General features: G+C 35.6%; 3 protein-coding genes across 3 annotated transcripts in view; all 3 read right to left on the minus strand.

The window, feature by feature from the left end:
- LOC110157594 (deubiquitinase DESI2) overlaps nucleotides 1-4,059 on the minus strand; it is a 10,106-nt gene extending 6,047 nt beyond the window's left edge. The window contains exon 1 of the mRNA XM_055155226.1: nucleotides 4,044-4,059. Coding sequence (XP_055011201.1) covers nucleotides 4,044-4,059 — 16 coding nt within the window. The remainder of the gene's footprint in view (nucleotides 1-4,043) is intronic.
- Nucleotides 4,060-4,392: 333 nt separating this feature from the next.
- LOC110157422 (metal cation symporter ZIP8) lies at nucleotides 4,393-12,706 on the minus strand. Its single transcript, XM_055154817.1, has 5 exons — nucleotides 11,858-12,706; nucleotides 10,706-10,868; nucleotides 5,755-5,924; nucleotides 5,547-5,669; nucleotides 4,393-4,941 (listed from the first exon to the last, which is right to left on the minus strand). Exons 1-5 carry the CDS (start codon nucleotides 12,068-12,070, stop codon nucleotides 4,408-4,410), a joined length of 1,203 nt encoding a protein of 400 aa, XP_055010792.1. The 5' UTR covers nucleotides 12,071-12,706; the 3' UTR covers nucleotides 4,393-4,407.
- A 743-nt stretch (nucleotides 12,707-13,449) lies between these two features.
- LOC110157416 (mannosidase, beta A, lysosomal) lies at nucleotides 13,450-19,993 on the minus strand. The gene is made up of 9 exons (XM_055154810.1): nucleotides 19,747-19,993; nucleotides 19,264-19,350; nucleotides 19,026-19,193; nucleotides 18,385-18,603; nucleotides 17,643-17,807; nucleotides 16,907-17,051; nucleotides 16,582-16,724; nucleotides 16,094-16,354; nucleotides 13,450-15,048 (listed from the first exon to the last, which is right to left on the minus strand). The coding sequence occupies exons 1-9, from the start codon at nucleotides 19,825-19,827 to the stop codon at nucleotides 14,824-14,826; spliced, it is 1,494 nt and encodes a 497-aa protein (XP_055010785.1). The 5' UTR covers nucleotides 19,828-19,993; the 3' UTR covers nucleotides 13,450-14,823.
- Between the last annotated feature and the right edge of the window lie 6 nt (nucleotides 19,994-19,999).

The raw sequence follows: 19,999 nt of genomic DNA on the forward strand, positions 1-19,999 counted from the left end.
TTGAAATTATCCCACATTAATATGTAAAAAGGATTCTAAAAAGGCTCCTATCAAAGCAAAGCAAGACATGTTTACTTGTGTAGCTGGACCTTTACTGTTTGGTTTGGAAATGTTCACAATGACACAATATAGATTTAGTGAGTAAGCAAAATCTCACTTTGAAGGAAAGCTTCAATGATCAAATTGTTGACTTAAGTATCCTCAAAGTCATGTATAAAGCAAAGTGCAATGTATTACCTGAAAATATTCAAAGATTGTTTGAGATGAGAACAAGCCACTACAATTTAAAAGGAACCTACACGTTTAAAAACCCAGATTCAGAACCAAGGTTATGGAGAGAAGCGTTGCTGTGAAAGGAGTTAACTTATGGAATAGTCTTGACAAAGAAATAAAAGAATCAAGTACAATGATGACATTTAAAAAAGATATAAAATCGAATGCAGTGTGTATGTATGAAAAAGAAAACTAAGTTGTGTATAATAATGAAGATTTACTGTTTGCAATTGATCAGTAATTGTGCCTGAACTGATATGGAATGTTTAGTAACCATTGTTGTTGATGTTTTGTCTTGAAAAAGGAAAGGGGGGCAGATAACATAAGATTTTTTTCTTCTTTCTGCTCCTTTTCATTCATTTCTTGTGTGTTTGATGTTGTGACACTGTCAATGTCTTTTTATGCTTTATGAAATAAATACATAAATAAAATAATCAAATCGCATTTTATATAATTATACTAGGAACCTACATATACAAGGAAAGGTGCAAATTACAGTGTAACACCTCTATAAACTATTTTTAACAACATGTTTGGAATGTGACTTTTTACATATACATTATTTTTGCTTAACTGACAGAATTTCAGTTCCTTTGGTAAGAAAAGTCTCAAAGTTATGATAAGAATGAATAGTGATGACTGTACTGAAGGCAAAACATTTTATTTAAAAAAATGTTTTGCTTCAAACGCATCATGCATGAAATAGTCATTGCCAAAAAATGGATGTAAAGAATTTGCAACTGTACGCCTCAATCACCAAGAGAAAGAGTGCAGTGTGATTAGTGGAAACCTGAGAAAGACTTTCACTGGACAGGGACAGGGAGGGCTTTGTGCTCCTTAACATCCAGGTTTAACCACAGACCTGAGACCTGGACCAGGACTGGGTCTGGTTTTGGATCATATCAAAATGGCACTATAGCAGTAGGTATAGGAGTGTAAGGATTCAAGTCAAGTCTTAGTTTAGTTCTTATTGATGTCTAAGTACAAAAAGAAGGTCTAAAAAATTAAGAATATATCCACAATATAATGTTAACCCTGTGGCTTAAAAGCAGTGGTGGAACGTAATGAAGTAAAAGTAACAGAGTACTGGTCTTAAAGGTGTTCTGTGTAACTTTTTGGTTGGGTGTCCAGCACCTGCTTCTTTCTAAGAGCATGTCATTGCTCTGTCTGGAATGTTCCACAGTATGATATTATACAGCTCTACCTTATATTTATTCAGTAACAAGTGCTTTGATAGCTAGAAAATACTTAGAAAAACAGGCATTCTATCTGTGAGCGGGGTGGCCTCTCCACAGATCTGACCTGTAACTTGGTCTGATGGTTTGGTCTCCATGAAGATAGAAAGGTTTAAAGCCACACTGTGAAACAGAGAAAGCAATAACATCTCCATGGAGAAAAGTATTGGATGGACCCTCCACCAGAAAAGTTACACAATGTTACACAAAGTACAAAATATGTACTTTCCACTGGATACTTTTTACTTTTACACCACTACAATTGAGATGAGGTATCTGTACTTTATACTCCACTACATTTTTTCACACAAATGAAAAGTAAAAGTAATTTTTATTATCATTTGAGTCCTGCTGAAAACTGCTGAAAACAATTGATTCAATTATTTCTACATTCAGCACAAATCTTCATCAAAATCACTACATTTGAATCTTATAAGACCATAAACTCCACACGAAATACTTTTACTTTTACTCTTTAAGTACATTTTTAAATGGGTACTTTAACAGACAGTATATGGACCGATCATTCCTCATGTGAAAGTTCAGAACATCCAAAAGATTAATGACTAATGACTGTGCTACAGGACAGTGCTGGAGTTTAGATAATGAGTATAGTTAAATAGTATTTGATTTGAACATATCATCATATCTCTGTATCTGTGGAATGCTTATGACATTTTAAAGCAAAAATACTGTTGCATTAATAATGAACTAGGTCTAAACTAGGACTAGGGCTAAACAAGACCAAATCAGACCTAAATCAGAACAAAAGGCTGAAAGAGAAGGACTAGACAAGGTCTCAGGCAAAACAGGACAAACCCTTAAGATTAATAATACAGTCTTAAATCATACTTTCAACAAAACTAACAGGGTATAAATATTATTATATTATTATTACATATTATTGAACCATTTACGGTGTTTAATTTGTGTCAAGAGGCTGGCTGGGTCAAATATAAAGGATTAGCAGTTAAACATTAGCAGCAGCTTCACAGACAAAGATAAGGACTCATAAATAAAAGTGAGATAGCACAAATGTGTCTACTCCCATGAATTTGTACACTTACTGGTAAATTTATCTAATGTTATTTGATAGTGAGATTTTTGTTAGTTAATGTTGTTTCCACAGCTTCTGAGCAATACTTACTAAACCCAAGCACAAAATAACACTATATGTCCTTTAGAAAATTAAAGTTAAAGGTGCACTATGTAACTTTTTGGATATGTCACTCCTCTGCCTGGAATGTTCCACGGTATGACATTAAATAGCTCTACTTTATATTTATTAAATTACAGGCAGTTTTATAGCTCAAAAATACCTAGAAAAACAGGCTTTCTTACTGTGAGCAGGGTTGCCTCTCCACAGATCTGACCTGTAACTTGCTCTGGTTTGGTTTCCATGAAGATAGAAAGGTTTTATACCATACTGTTAAACATTCTAAAGAAAGCAATAACATCTCCATGGAGACAAGAATTTGACAGATCCTCTGCCAGAAAAGTTACACAATGCACCTTTAGAGGGATTTTTTTTCTGATATTTGTGCCAATATTGGAAACTTTATTGATATTGATTCCTTTGAGAAAGCACATTTTTACAAACTTCCAGTCAGTAAATATTGCCATGTGATACCTCATTTTAAAACTCAGAACCTAAAGAATGCAGTCAGTGAGTTTATTTTACAATCCAAAGACAGTTATACTAGTAGTTAATCAATGTTCAGTAACACACTAAGGTAAACAGCGGTTCTGAGTCACTGATAAAATAATAGTAGAGGTGTATGTTTAGTCCAAAGGGTGATTCTGTGAAAAAGCAGAGCCTATGTCTGTCTCTAATACAGCCGCAGCTTCAGGACAGAAACTGTGATTTTAGTCTTATCTGTACTGTCTGAGCTGCTACTAATAAAGATAATGAGCTCAACACAGGCTTTCGATAGGGTTAGAGTGACGTATATGAAACATACAGTATGGGTTTGGCACTAATAAGGAGAGAGATGCATTTTTCTTCCCTGTCATTTCTGATGGTACTTATTTAGAATTTATTATTACCATTTATATTTTTGCTCTTTCTTATTATATTGTAATGTGTGAGCTACTGTGTCAAAATAATGTCCCTTGAGGATCAATAAAGTTTGTCTAAGTCTAAGTACCGTAAGTCTATATGAACTATCTCAAGTACAGTTAGGCCATGTCGTCAATAGTCAATTTAAAGATGCACTATGTAGCTTTCCTACTGGAGGGTATGCCACTTGCTCATCTCCATGGAGATGTTAATGGTTTAACTAGATTGTTCCTCAGTATGGCATTAAACATATTCATCTCATGGAAACATTAAAGTGGTGCATCAAGGACAGGTTACAGGTCAGATCTGTGGAGAGGTGACCTTACTCATATGCTCTCCTCAGGTGGCCTTAAACTCCATGTTGTTTAATAGGTCAGTATGCGAGTATAGGGGCATATCAGCTAATTTATCTACCTATTTATAGTTGATTTATTGATTTATTGATTGTGGTGACACTGATAATCAGTCAATATTACCAGTAACATAATGCATGGTTATAATTTTACCCAAGTAATACACACACATGTGCGCGCGCACACACAGACGCACGCAGGCACACACACGCAGGCCTACAGGCCCACACAGACGGAACAATCATTTTGGGGGTCAATATTTGCATAAACTGGTTTCAGTATTATCAGTGATCATCCATATTTTTTTCAGCAATATGTCAAACTTCAAAAATTATTATGACAGACCTACACCCACACACATATCCATAAACACACATACGCAATTCCATTCTTATATATTTGTCCATAGTTATTATTGCATTTGTGTAGAGTCAGTTGTTATCCTATTTATTTTATGTACTTATTTATTTGATAGGGACAGGACATATTAATGAACATCTGTAATTCCAGTGTGAATATGACAGATTATAACATTGTATTGTAACTGTTTAAATTGTTTGAATGCATTAAACACTGAGTGTAAGGTTGGCGGTTCGAATCCAGCTCTCGACATAAACATCACAGGTTGAGTGGTCAGATCCACTGACCCACAGATTGGCTGGTGTGATTCCAGCTCCCACAGATGAATGCTGTCGTTGTGTCCTTGGGCAAGACACTTAACCCACCCTGCCCACAGTGTCTGCGTACACTGGTGTATGAATGTGTGTGTGAATGGGTGAGTGGTTCCTTGTTGTAAAGCGCTTTGAGTGCCTTGAAGATGGAAAAGCGCTATAGAAAAATGTGACCATGTGTGACCATATTTTTTATTTACCTGTGCGGGTATCATATTGGTCTGTGACATGTCCCCTGTAGAGATAGTGTTGATGCTGGTCAGGATGATGGAGTCCTTTTTCTCTGCGATCACTCCATTGTGAATAGAGTTTTCAGGTTGTTCTACTGGAGTGAAATGACTGTGGCTGTGCTAAAAAAAAAAAAAAAAAGGACCACAAAAATCATTTATGACCCATATCAAACTGGTATGAGACTCATGAGACTGGAGCATTGAAATAATCTTTAACTGTCCAAATTTCCCAAGCAAACATTTCAGTATTAGAACTGAAACTGAATATACAACTGAACAGGTATCAATACTGAAAATTACACACAACTGAACTTCCAATTATTTTGGAATGGCCTTGATTTATATCAGAACAAGTATAAGACTGCATGGTAGCTGGTACTACATGGTTAAAGTACTATTATTTGTATTGTATTGTATTGCAAAATATGACATTCTACTGTATTAATTCTATTATGATTATGATTTTGCATCAAAATTGGTATCGAGTAATAAGTCTTCATCAATAATGAGTTATTATTTTGTTATTCTGACAGCAATGAAAGTAAGTACAGCTTTGCATCATATCTTCTTCTCCTGAACTGTTTAATGTACTGGTAAGCTTTGGTTCAGTCCTGGTTTAGTCCTGGTCTGGTACTAGTTTTATCCTTATTTAGTCCTGGCTTAGTCCTAGTTTAGTTCTGGTTTAGCTTGGTTGACTGGTTTTAGGCACATGACTTTTGTCTTACATCATGGTCCAGTCCAAGTGCCATTTTCAAAACCTTCTCCACAAAGAAAAGTACGTAAAATCCTCCAAAAATGCCCACTGCTTTGTCCACATAGTTGTGTTCTTTGGGATCAAAACCGAGGGCCTGTTGAACAAAGAGGAGTTTTCAAATGAGATCAAACCATTCATAAGAACATTACTATTTGAATATAGATGAGTGCATGTGTTACCTCTGGGATGAGCTGCAGCACTGCATTGGAGAACAGTGTCCCAATGGCCAAACCAATGAAGTAGGTCAAAACTTTTGGAAAATATGATTTCTTTGTGAACGGCAACAGAAACAAACCCAGAAGAGAAGCTAAGTTTATAATGGTGACAGCCAGGAATCCGTATCCCCAAACTGCAACAGAGGAGGCAGAGATAAACTGTTCAGCATAATACCTTAAAAAAATTTTGTGTACAATGTTTGTGTGGCTAAGGGAGAAGTAAACCAAGACTAGATAAAAAAAATAAAAAAAAAAACTAAGAAAAATCAAGCTCTCACACTATAAAACTTATGTTTTTTAGTGTGAGAACTTGACAAGTAAAATATATCAACCAACTGATGAAGTCTTTTTTTTCTTAATTCAAACACCATATGATTCAGTTTCTTATTTTAAGTACAAGTAGTTGTTGGTTTTCTTATCCTCACTGTAACTATTTGTATATTCCTATTTCAACTACAAAAACACTAAAGCAAGATTTTTGTTTTTGTACTTTACATAGTTGGCTGGAAAATACTTTACTCTTTTTAAAACAATATGAATCAATGTAAGGCTAATGACGGTGTAGTTGTTATAAAGTGTTACCTGATATTCATGTTATATGGAAATAATGTTCAAAGTAGAATTTTAAACAAATTAAATATAGACTTTAATAAACACATTGGAAAACACTGATGTGCAAAGCCAGATAATACAAGGTTTTAAAGGCTCAGGTCTATTGCGCCAAGTCTATTTCCAGCAGGTTACACATAAATGACTTCTCTTCTTTCTAAGAACCAGAAAACCAGCTGGTCTGATTCACAGCACTTAGACAAAAGCTGCTGGGTGACGGTTAATGTCGGCTCTCAGAATGTCAACATGAAAAACAGGGCTTGGGAGGTCAGAGGTGAGAGGTCAGATCAGGTCAATAACTTAAGAAATATAACACCTCAAAGAATGTGAATTGAAAAATACTTTGAATTGTCTCCAGTGTTAATGTTTTTTGTGCATTTTGATACATTATACGTTATTATAATATGCACAGTCCTCATTCAAATAGACACATAAATATAAAGATACACTGACTCCTTTTTTATTTTTATATAACAGTTTCAATTATTATTATTTTGTTAACATATGTTATTTTGTACCCAGTTTACAATAGTGCAAATGTCCTGACTGACCTTGGGTAAGTGGGTGACCTTGGAAACAGAAGGTCCTGAGTTCAAACATGCCATACAGTACTACCAGCTGCAGTAGTGGTAGTATCAGACTGAGAGATAGTCAAAGTATTGCTACTTACAGATGTAGCAGCAAGAAGATGGAGGCTGCCAATAATGCAAGTAGTAAGAAAAAATATTAAAAAACATGTTATTAATTTGACTCATGTATTGGTTAAAAGTTCACCAGTTACAGTTCACCATAATGTGCTGATATTAATTATGAATATTTGTGTAGTTAATAGACTTTGTGTTATGCCTGCTATTGATTCTGGTTCAGTCTTGTTTTAGTCCTGATTAAATCCTCTTTTGGTCCTTGAGGGTGCATTCACATTTGTTCCTGGTTAAGGCCCATGTTTAGTTGTGATGAAGACTCGGTTTGGTCCCATTCTAGTCATGGTTTAGTTCTGGGTTTAAAGATCACTAATTACACTTCTTGCAAGCTTTAATCCATGTTGTTACCTAAGAAAAAAACATACCCGGAGCTGCATTTTGTTTCATTCACACGTTTTAGTAACCCTTTATTATTAGTCTGTCTGCATCTCCAAAGCTCAAAACGCTCCATTCTACCTTGTGATGTCATGTAGTGGTAGTTTGCAAATTAACTTTTACCTTTTGTTCAGTGGAGATTGGCAATTCCAGGACACAAATCATACAAATGATTCTGAGAAGGTGTATGGAGCACTTCCTGTACTACCACATTACATCAACAAAGTGTTTTCTGAGAGAAGAACGTTGCCTGAAGAGTTTGTGTGTTAAACATGTGTCAATGAAACAAAACAAAACTCCAGGTATGTTTGTGATGAGGAAACATTATGACATACACTTAATGACATAGTGACAGAATTATGACATAGACATAATTATGGGCTCTTAAATCTTAGTTTAGCCCCAGTTTTGATGAGCTGTTCGAACAAATGTGAACACACCTTTTCTTCTTATCTAGTCTTGGTTTAGTTCTCACTTAGTCTTGGATTGTCCTGAATAGTCCAACTTAAGGACAACTTTATCTTATACTTATCTCAAAAGATTGTTTCCTGACACACTCCTAAGGTAATGCTATGGTACACAAAGGATACATTGACTTGTGTTCGTTCCCATGTTCTAAGTGTTATTAACAGATAACACCAAGCATAACTGATAGTTTTGTTCTCGATGCATTGATTTCCTGCCTTTTCTACAGATAATTGTGACAGGAGATGTGGCTGTGTCTCTGTGTTACAGTGAGTTGTTGTTGGATCCTCCGAGGTAATGACAGGGGGCACACAGACTACCATTCATTCAGACTGACGGAGCATTTACAGTAATTTATTCACTCATAAATATCTTTAGGCGGAGGCCCACACTGCTCCAGGACAAGCGGTAAAGGACAAGACACAACAGGAGACTATGGTGGAAGCGGTGGTAGGGGTACTAGAAGGTAGATACAACGACAGTATGGATGCACTAATCCAGCTTTTTCAGTTCTAATACTGATATCGATATTATGTCTAAGTGTATTCCAGTATTCAATATTAAGCGACACCAGTGTAGGGATTGAAAATGGCATTTCTTTCTCTGAAAGTACAGTTAACTTATTACAGAATACAATTGTGTTATGATGTTTGAACTTTAATCATACAAAGCTGTTCTGTAATTAATAACAGTATACATAAAAGCCACAAGAGACATCCTAGGCCTATATCAGTCAGTAAAAAAATCCAACTAGGATATTGTCTGAACCAATATCATGGAACTGATACCTGATCCAGCAATTTCTCCTGAATCAGTGCCAATATTCATTACCAGTATTGGTATCGGTGAATCCCTAATAGACAGATAAAATGATAAAATGATGGATGGTACACTAATACTTACAGTATTAGTATTAGTACTAAATAATAATGCATTTCATTTAATATATAGACTTTTTAGATACAGATTACATATATTCCAAACCTGGTGGTGTTAAGATACTATTGTAGCCTCAGCTGCCCTGGGGTAGACTGACAGAACTATGGCTGCTAATCTGCACCAACAGCCCCTCTAATCATCATCAATTACTAACTCACACACCAGATTCACAGTAGGTAATGTGCATGAAGTAGTAGTAGTAGTAGTAGTAGTACTAGTAGTAGTAGTAGTAGTAGTAGTAGTAGTAATAATAATAATAATAGTAATAGGTAGAAGTAATAGTAGTAATAGGTAGTAAGTAATAGTAGTTAGAAGCAGTAGTAGAAGTAGTAGCAGTAGTAGTTAGTTTAGTACCAAAACAGCAATATTACTTTCAGAAATGATACATCTGACATGTTGTGGTTTTTCAGGCTCTAAAGAAATACTTATAAATACTAAGACTTAGTTTTACAACAGTTTTCCCAGCACTGTCTGACTTAAACATACTGAAAAAGACAAGTGATTCATGTTCACTTCCGAATTCAGCAGTGAAAGTAGGACCTCTCTGTTGAACCCTTTTGAACTGTGAATTATGAGAGGATGAAAGGATTGGCAAAACCAGAACTGTGTGGTGCAACAGCTTTAGAGCAAAACTCTAAATTACTTTTTAGGGGGGTTTATAACACAGTTTTGTGGTGAACTGCCTGTTGATACAATTTCTACTTGTATATTTGCTTAGGTATGGTTTAGTCCTGCTACTAAAGGGCCCATATTACGCTATTTCTGATCTATATTTTAATGTTGTTTCTTCATCTAAAACATACCTGGAGTTGTTTAACACACAAGCCCTGCATATTTAGACAGACTTCTTCACTCAACCAGTATTACCTCTGTTCCACCTTGTGATATCATGTGGTAATACATGGAGTTTGAAAGATTTAAGCCCTGGACTTGCCAATCTCTACTGAACAAATGCTGGAGCTGGAGGTTGCGAGATAATTTTAAGATATTAATTTTAATATTATGACACTGCATTTTTATCTAATAGTATCTAATATCTAATAATCTATTTAATTGAAACTGGGTAATATGGTCAAACAAATCTGCATTTCAACATTCAACTTGATTTAACATGTTTTGCCACTTGAAATGATTCACAACCATCAATTTTATTGTGCAGTGGGGGTCCCAAATCTTTGTTATTTTCGGGGTCTCAGCCTGAAAGCTTTGTAAATTTCTGCATTAGGCAATTCTCAAGCAAGCTAATCTAAGCAATCTAACTTTGTGTAGTGGATGAACTGTCACAACCGATGATCTACTTCTAATACTACTGCTACTAATCTCTACTGAACAAAAGGTAAAAGACAAAAGGTAAAACTGTTTGATTCTTTCAATATGAAGATAATATCACTGTTAATATCCCAGAATGATAAATAATTAGAGATAAATAGATTTTAGTAAATAGTAAATATATAATAAAATACTGTATCTTATGAAAACAGGGCAGTGGCTCAGTCTACAGACAGGAGGACAGATTTACTTACAGCCAGTTAATTCCTGGATTAGTAACACTTAAGATCAGTGTAAACAGTATAGTTATAGAGAGATTATAAGGTTCTAGCTGTGTTCTGGGTAGCACTGAGATAATGGAGTTTTAAAGTTCTGATAAATGGAATCTGGACATTTAGTTCACACATATGAACCTAGAAATATTACCAAACCCTACAATTCTGGATAAAAGATGTATAGATATGAGCATTCAAGAATATAACAAATACATTTTGACAAAAATGTTACATAGAACAATTCTAAGGGGGACTATTTGTTTGAAATGAAGCCACACTGACCAGAGTAGTCGACGGGTGGCAGGGTCTCTGGGACGGTGAAGGGGCACGAGGGCAGCAGCACCTGGGTCAACACGGCCGGACACAGCCTCTCCAGATGTTCCACACTCAGCTGACTGAGGTTAGCCAACCCCGACTGAGCCAGGATCTGCCCCGCCGAAAGACACTAGGGTTGCACAGGGGGACAAACAGAGAAGAATAAGTACAGTTTAAAGTACATCAATGGAAAGATTAAGAATGAGGTTTTGGTCAATATTTTAGCTGTGTGAGTAATGCTACAGACCTATTAAATATGTTGATTTAAAGTTACAACAAGTCATAAATTTCCATAATATAGAGAAGATGAGATATATTTGTATTTTATTTTTACTTGTACATATGTTTTATATAATCATGCCTTATTTGATACCAGTCTCTTGCTATATTTGCTACGTATTTTAAATGTATTATTACCGTTTATATTTTTGCTCTTTGTTATTATAATGTTTTGTGACGTGTGAGCTACGTCCAGACAGTTTCCCTTGTGGATCAATAAAGTTTGTCTAAGTCTAAACATTTGTCAGCAGCGCAGCATTTGTCCAACAATTCAAAGTGCAGCGGTTTGAGTCCAGCCCCAACGTTTACATTCTGCCATTGTGTCCTTGGGCAAGACACGTTCTTTTGTCCTCCTATGTACACTGGTGTAACAAGACTTTCAGCCCATGACTACTATTCACTGTGTTTTAATTAGCTGTTTGTTTCAAGTTTGTTCACATGTACTGCCCTAGGTAAATAAACACTATTACAACTAAGTTATAAATAATAACAACCTTCATAATATGTTATTTCTACAAATCTACTAGTTAACACGTTTTAATAAGAGTTAAATTTCTTCCACCTTGCTTGTGGGTTTTACAGATAGAGCCTATGAATTGGTTTGGTGAGACAGCTGTGTATAATTTTAGAACACCTTGAACAATATTAGTTAAGTGTAGAATATTTAGATTATGTACTTTCCACACTTGTATGACTGGCTGCATTATATTAGTGTAATAAATCGTTTCCATCTTTACCCTATTGTTATAAACACCACAATGGTACAATCGCGGCGCAAAAAACACGTGATTGACAACGCTTTGTTATAAGAGTTAATTAAAATTCTTGTAGGACTCGTACCTTTTGGTTAGCAAGTGGATTGTTTACAGTAATAGACTCTGGTCTCCTGGATGAAACCAAATACAACAATTCCTCCAAGTGCCCTGTTGAAATCGTTTCATTTTGCCTAAAAAAAAGAATGATGTTTTCCAAAAAGTTCGGTCCATCTTGCGTCGCTGCGCTTTGATAGTTAACAATGAAAGAAAACGTGAACAAATGAAACCAATTCTCCATGTTGTGGTTTTAACTCAAAATGCGTCTTCGGATGTTTCAATTAAACTTCTTGTGATGCAGAAAGACGCATTGTTCCTTAAATTATCCGCGTCGATTTTACGCAAAGATGGATTAATGGACCACGCACGCACAAATGTTTTTCTTTTACTAAGCCCAAAAACGTCGCCTGACTAATCGATCCCCTAAGTTGGTTCAAAGTTCACCCAAAAGGACGCGCGGGGGACAAAAATGGAGATGACCGACCTCGTGCCACCGACCCACTTGCAAAAAGCTCCGTATTGTGGCTCACTTGGTATGCAACGTGCCCGAGAAGGGGCCACACAATGCAACCAGACAGACGCACAAACGCAAAGGACAGTCAGTGGGACCGAGGTTTTAAAGGGGGAGAGTGGGCTGGTCAGAAAGAGGGGTGCCTCCTGTGGTTCAATTAAGAAACAGCTGGTGACAGTATAAATGATATAAACATTACTTTACACGCGGGTCGGGCGGAAATAGAGAGCCGTGAGGGCCCCTGGTGGTGAAAACGGGTTAGTGGAACTCATTCATGTTATTCAAGGTTTGTATGTGGGTTAGTATGTGCAGGGGTTTTCAATTTTTTTCAAACGGAAACTATTTGGCATTTCCATGTGTTGTACTAGGCCAGTGGGGGTCGCTAGGCACTGAGCTGGAGGTTGCGAGATCATTTTAAGAAATTCATTGTAATATTATAACACTGTATTTAATCTAACAGGCGTATTTAATTTAAACTGGGAAATTTGGTCTGCATTTCAACATTCAACTTGATTAAACATTTTTTGCCATTTGAAATGATTCATAACCATCAATTTTATTTTACAGTGGGGGTCACAAATCATATGCTTTGTTATTTTCGGGGTCTCAGCCTGAAAGCTTTGGAAATTCCTGCATTAGGCAATTCTCAAGCAAGCTAATCTAAGCAATCTAACTTTGTGCAGTAAATGTTAACTGTCATAACTGATGATGTACTTTCACTACTATACAAGTTCAAGATGGTACAATGTTCAACTGTTGGGTAAAGTATTGTTTATCCAACAGTAATGTAATTAGCAAAAAGATTAACAATTACGTTTGATATTAACTCCGGAGATTGTTTCAATAATGTCCGGTAGTAATATACCTCAATGATGCCAATAAACGTAAATTAAAAGGATTTCAACCCGTCAAGGTCACATCCAACAGGAACTAATAATCTCTACTCTGTTAATAACAAATTGTAATCACAGATCGCGGCATATATTTTATATACATATATATATATATATATATATATATATATATAAATCTGACAATAGAGAGAGGCCAAAACACATTCACATTGCTGCAGTTAATTGCAAGAAAATAAAGAATGATTCAAATGAAAATAATATTACAATCCCACTGTTTCCAGTTTTGTGTTTTAATCGAGCAAAGGTTAACAGTTTATAAGAGCAAGTTTCTCATATCATAATCCATAGAATAATTGAAAATCTTTTATTAAAATTTAATTATAAAATAATGTGTCCATTTCAGGTCATTCAGTACATGCACCAACTGAACTAATTTATGACTTGACTTGTCTTTGATTTACAACTGTTGCTTTGATATTGTATAGTGTCAATTTCCTGAAGAATTTGCACATCAAGGACAATGTTCACCTCACATCAGGTCATAACAATCAATATAAATGATTAATTTAATCAACTTGCCAAAATTTTGCATTAAATTTCACCAGGACCCATATTACACTATTTTCTGATCTCTGTTATAATGTTTGCTCATCAAAAACAGACCTGGAGTTACATTTTGTTTCATTCACACATGTTTAACACACAAACTCTGCATGTTTCAGCTGAGTTCTTCTCTCAAACAGAAAAACTCTTCCAACTTGTGATGTATGTCATGTGTTAATACAAAAAGTGCTCCACTGTGTTTTTAAACTCCATACGCCTTCAGCAGAATCTTTTGGATAATGTCAGCCCTGGAATTGCCAAATTCTACAAATAAATAAATAAATAAGTACAAACAAAAGGTAGGTGTTAACTTGAAAACTGCCACTTGATGACATCACAAAGAGGAATGGAGCATTTTTACCTTTGGTGATGTAGACAGACTAATATTAAAGAATGTGTGAATGAAACACAAAACACAACTCTGGGTAAATTGTGGATGAGGTAACAACATTCTCACATGGTTTAAAGTTCACAAGAGACAATTTTGCGTAATATAGGACCTTTAATAATGTATTACATGCGACTATTGACTGAGGTAAAGTTCTAATAGAGGTATCTGGTAACTTTATTAACTATTGTATGAAAAAAGACATGACATTTATTTAAAAAAATATATAAACTTTAATTATGGATCATATAAAAATATATTAATATTTTGTCAGTGCAGGAGTATGAAAAAAATAGTGGTCCTTGGTAATGACTTTATAATAACTTAAATTTACAGCAATAATAATGCAGAAAGACTTCATTCTTAACAACATTCATTTATTAAGAATGATTCAGGTTTAGTATCAAGTTAGGGAATTAGGGTTACTAAGCCTGAATCATTCTTATAAATAATTTGTTGATCATGAATTAAGTCTATCTTTTTTTTTTTTTTTGCTTTATTAAGGCTATATAAGCTGTAGATGCTGTGAAGATTAAAACATTTTAAAGTGCTCGGCATCAGAATAAGACATAACTTTTTCACAAATCTCAAGCATAATATCCATTGTGATACCTGTAAAAGTCATTTTTTCCCCTCAGTCAGTAAACATCTCTTAATGTTTTGATGGTGAGATACTGGCTCAGCTCAATGACGGTGGTGGGTCTCCAGGGGTAAAAAGTGACTGTTATGTTGGTGGTGACCATCAGGAATCCATTTGAGCTGAAGCGCCCTGGGACAGCGCCCATGTCCAGCCACACAAATGGAGCAATGGCATCAGACTGGAGGAACACAGAGAAGGCCTCACCCTCCTTCAACACCTTTGCCTAAAAAAACCCCACAGTATGTTAAGTTAAAGGTGCACTTTGTAACTTATTTGCAGGGTCTGCTACCTGCTGGTCTCCACTGAGATATTACTGTTTTGACTTGATTCTTCCATAGTTTGGAAATAATGCTAATCATAATAGAGACAGGATAATGGTCAGATCAATGGAAAAGCAAGCCTAAACATGGTAAGAACTTTTTTTTAAAGAATTTTGAGCTGTAAAACACCTGTAATTGAACAAAGTGAAAGGAAATATGTTCAACAGCCTACTGTAAGACATTCCAGGCAAAGGAATAACATCTCCAAGGAGACAAGTAAGTAGCTGACCCTCTACTTTAGATGATACACAGTGCACCTTTAAGTTAAAGTATATTGTAGCATAAGGACACATTTGTCTAGGGCACAGGGCATAGGGCATTGTGCACACAATAAAATAAAATTATTCTTAACTTGATTTGTTCTAAAGACCCAAGAACTAATCAATAATAAATCAGGTATAAAAACTAGATACTCATTTGAACAGGTAAAATACTGAACAAAATAAATAAATAAATAGGTGAAAATTTGACATTTCCTGAATAGTTTTATAATGGTTTGTACTTGTATCAAAGCTACTATTAGTTCTGCAAAGTATGTTTTTTGTATTCTATTCAGTCAGCACATTGTTAACAACTCCAGGAGCAATTTCAGAGAAGACTGAAATATTAGCTCCTAAAGTAATACAAAAATCACATGTATTTCAGAACATGTTTGCAGGGTTTAAACTACTAGTACGAGCTATTTCTAGAGAGAAGTTTTTGAAGACAAGATATTCTCTAAATATTTGCAGACTGCAATTTGATAACAGTACCAACTGTTTCAGATTTCGATTCAATTGTGATGTACTGTGCCGACGAGAGGATTTTGACAAAAGAATAATCGTGAATATATGTGTAGAAAATAGAAGAAAGGGAGATTTATGGGTGCAATAAAAGAGGACATGAAGCTGGTTGTTGTTAAACACAAGAGAGGAAGGACTGGGTTAGAAGAGTCAAATTGTTTCTTACAGATATGTTGGATCGTTGGATGCCCTGAGCGTCTTTTAGTGGAGATAAGAAGTGGTAGTTGGTGGGGCCCAGCTGTTGTTCTTTGCTATCCTCCAGGTGAAACGTAATGAAGCAGGACTGACGTGTACATCCACAACCCTCCAGCAGGGGGCGACTGGGCTGTTGGTAAATGTTCACAGCGCTGCCTCCAGGGATAAACATTGGAAATTTATTGTATATTGAGCAGACAGGATTAATGCTGGACCATTTGTAAACAAAAACCTAAAAAAAAGGAAATATTGTCACATTGTACTCTCAGAACTGAGCAAAACTGCCATACATATATTAAATAAAATATGTTATGTTTTAAAGTTTTGTAGGGTCATTGCAGTATATACTTTTCGCTTTTTAAGATGGTACTATGCGCAGTTATCTATAGCTGTTTAAACTGGATTATTATGAGAAAATGTATTTAAAATTATTATTATTATATATATTTTTTTACATACAGCAGAAGCAAGCCAGACATCTTCACTCAAATCTGAAACAGCGTAAATGAAAAAATCATCTTCATCCTCAAATCCAACTGGCAAAACTGGAGCAAAGAAGTTTTGAGCAAAATAATGAAGCATTTTCCACTTTCCTCCAAACTCTGAAAAACAGAAGTTGGGCAAAATACTGTTACCAAATAAAAGTAGATGAAGATACGAGTATACTTTACAAAATAATGCATAATTCATCTAAGTGGGGTTCTATATGTTTTGGTTTGAAGAAGCTATAGAAGTTGATTTGGAGACATTTTGTTTCTCGTTTCTGAATAGTGTTGTCACTCACCGATCGATGACCATGAAGGCCCCTGCCAGATGTCGTTTAGCTGCCAGTAGAGGGCGCCCATGGTCAGACCTTTACCTTTAATAAGTTCACTTTGACTTCTTCTGTAAAACTCACTCTGGGCTTTCACACACTGAGCCTGCATCACCTGAACATTAAACATAATTTATATATATGTGATTACTGCAGTTTTGGAGATTATTTTTTCTCTTCTCTTTTTTCTTCTCTACTGAACAAAATGTAAAAGGTTAACATGAAAACCACAGCTTCATGACATCACAAGGTGGAATAAAGCATTTTGAGCTTTAGAGATGTAGACAAGAGTCATAACGAAAGGTTGCTCAAACATGTGTGAATGAAACTCCAGGTATGTTTTGATGAGCTAACAACATTCTAATATGGCTTAAAGCTCATAAGAGTAAATTCTGTGTAATATAGGACCTTTGATATATCCCACACAAACAGGTGCTTAAATTACTGAAACTTTTCCTTCTTTGATTTGATTTCTACTCTTAGGTCTCATGGGATTGTTTGAAGCACAGAGCCCCTTTAATAAAAATCTTTGTAACAGTTCATAGATTAGGAGAAAATTCAGTTAGTCGACTGGACAAAAGTTAGTTTGGTTGAAGACGTTTCGCAGCTTGGATGAGCTACCTGGACGACTGAGGGATTCTTCACATAGTTCATAGATCTCATTATTATCTTGTAATTATAATGTTATTAATGTGTATTTTCATACCTGTGTGATGTACAAAGTGTCCGTGTATCTCTTGTTGATGTCCGTGGAGTTGGGGAGGTTGTAGTGCAGAGCGGCCTGCTGTAACATCTGCTCGTTCCCGTCGCCATGGTGCTGTCGATGGGACGAGAAAGCGCTGTCGTATCTGCGGTCGTCCTCTGTGGAAACCTAAAGGGTCAGAAAACAGTTAAGTTATCATAAATTTTAAGCTAAATGCCCTTCTTGATGTAATCTTAGGCCTGGTAGAATCTGCATCAACCAGCCAGTCCCTTCTACATTCTGTTAGGATCTAAAAGGGTCTGGAATCAGAATAGTAAATGAAAAATCTCTGTCCAAACTTGAGACAGTCCAAACGCAGCTGCTAATTTGTAGCACGTGTCCTTCAAATGCAGAAGATATCTCCTCTTGAAAATTCAGAACAAAATATATAACTTCTTTTACCTGAAATATGTAAGTTTTTCTCCTTTTTTATGCATAAGCAGCCATGTTTATCTTTGATGCGAATGGAGCATGAGTCTCTCTGAGAGCATGCAGTTCTATGTATATGCAATATTTTAATCATGCAAAATATGAATTATGTTTTTGCTTTCAGTTATATGGAAAATATTGAGGACTTGTTCACCATTCAACATACAATATTTTTATATTCAGGTAAAGTGAATTTCCTTCTGAATAAATAAAGTATTTATCTTTCTTATCTTTCTTATCTATCTATCTATCTATCTTATCTATCTATATGAGTTACCTGTTGCAGAGTGGAGAGGGAGGGCCAGGACTGAAAGCCGTACTCAGAGGCAAAGCGTGTTCTGGGGAAGCTGGTCCAGTCTAAGCAGTCGTGAGTGTAGCTGTAGAAGTGAATGTCTCCATAGAGCGGGTCATAAGGGTCCACAGCCACCCAACCCTCCTGCTCCGACTCAGCTCCATTTGTGGGACTAGAGACAAGGAACGGCCGACTACGGTCCTCCTATATTAGACACAAAATTATTAAACTACAATTTCAAAAACTCAGTGAAACATAAACACAAGCTCAACTCACAGAAATATACTCCATTAACAATTATTAATAATAATTACTTAGAAATAATACTTGTATAATAATAATAATACTTATATATAATGCTATTCATGTTTATGTTCTTAATGCAGTGTTTACTGTTCTGATTTCAGCCAGTTTCTGAGAATCTGAGCTTTTTCATGGTCATTTGTCATGGTCAGGTCATGTCAAATAATCTTGGAAATTACTGAAATATTCCCCATCATTTAAGACAAAAATCATACATTTATAGTAAAAAATTTGCCACTATAGCCTCAAAAAACTAAAACAATCCCAAACTTAACTTTAACTTCCCTAATAAAAGTGTAAGTATGATTAAACAGGGCTCTCACCTTTAGCACAATGTCCCTTATGTTGTTGACATACAGAGTCACATAGTCCTTCACATATTTCGGTCTTTGGGTCCCGGGGATGTCAAACCAGTCAGTGGCTAGAGCTGCTTCATTTTCATTATTACCACTCCAAACTATTATCGAGGGGTGAGACTTCAGACGCTGGACCTAGAAATGACAAATACTTAAACGACCTACATTACATTGTATTACTGTAAGTGAGTTTGTCTAAAATTACCTGTTGGATGACCTCTTCTCTCACTGATTGTATGAAGTTCTTCTCAGTTGGATACAAGGCACAGGCAAACATGAAGTCCTGCCAAACCTATAATGAAAAATTTGATGCACATATTAAACAAGATCAAAAGATTACTAGCTTTTGATGCTAAATTAAGGAAATAGACACTTCTATTGTAACATTCTAAGGTAAGACCAAAATGAACTTAGATTCAGAAGAAGATTACACATTTTTACTTTTTGAAAGACCTAGTTTCAATTATGTAGGCAAAGTGATTAATAGTATCAGTGTCATATCAATAGTATCAGCTAATTGGTGCAGCTTGTGATATGGTATAGTAACACATTAACCCAGTATACTTTTTAGCATTGATTCAAAAATTAAAAAATAACAAGACTAGATTGTATTAAAAGTCTAGACAATGAATGAAGAGGTCACACTCAAGAGGCAAAGTCACAAGTAATGTATTTGCTTTTTACTGACCATGATTCCCATCTGATCACAGAGCTCATAGTACAGGTCCTGCTCATAGATTCCTCCTCCCCAGACTCTGAGGGCATTCATATTGGCATCTGCCACAGACTGCAACAAGTTCCTCAACCTACAGGGGGAAGTGTGATTTTAAGAAATTTACTGTATGATAGTCTTACATAGTGCTTTTCCAGACGCTCAAAACTGCTTTACAATTTTCAGGCATTACTCATTCACACCATACTCCATACATGCCTTGGGGCAG

The sequence above is a fragment of the Boleophthalmus pectinirostris genome, unplaced genomic scaffold (genome assembly GCF_026225935.1).
Source record: "Boleophthalmus pectinirostris isolate CB_2022bp ecotype Guang Dong unplaced genomic scaffold, ASM2622593v1 HiC_scaffold_10, whole genome shotgun sequence".
Taxonomy (NCBI): Eukaryota; Metazoa; Chordata; class Actinopteri; order Gobiiformes; family Gobiidae; genus Boleophthalmus; species Boleophthalmus pectinirostris.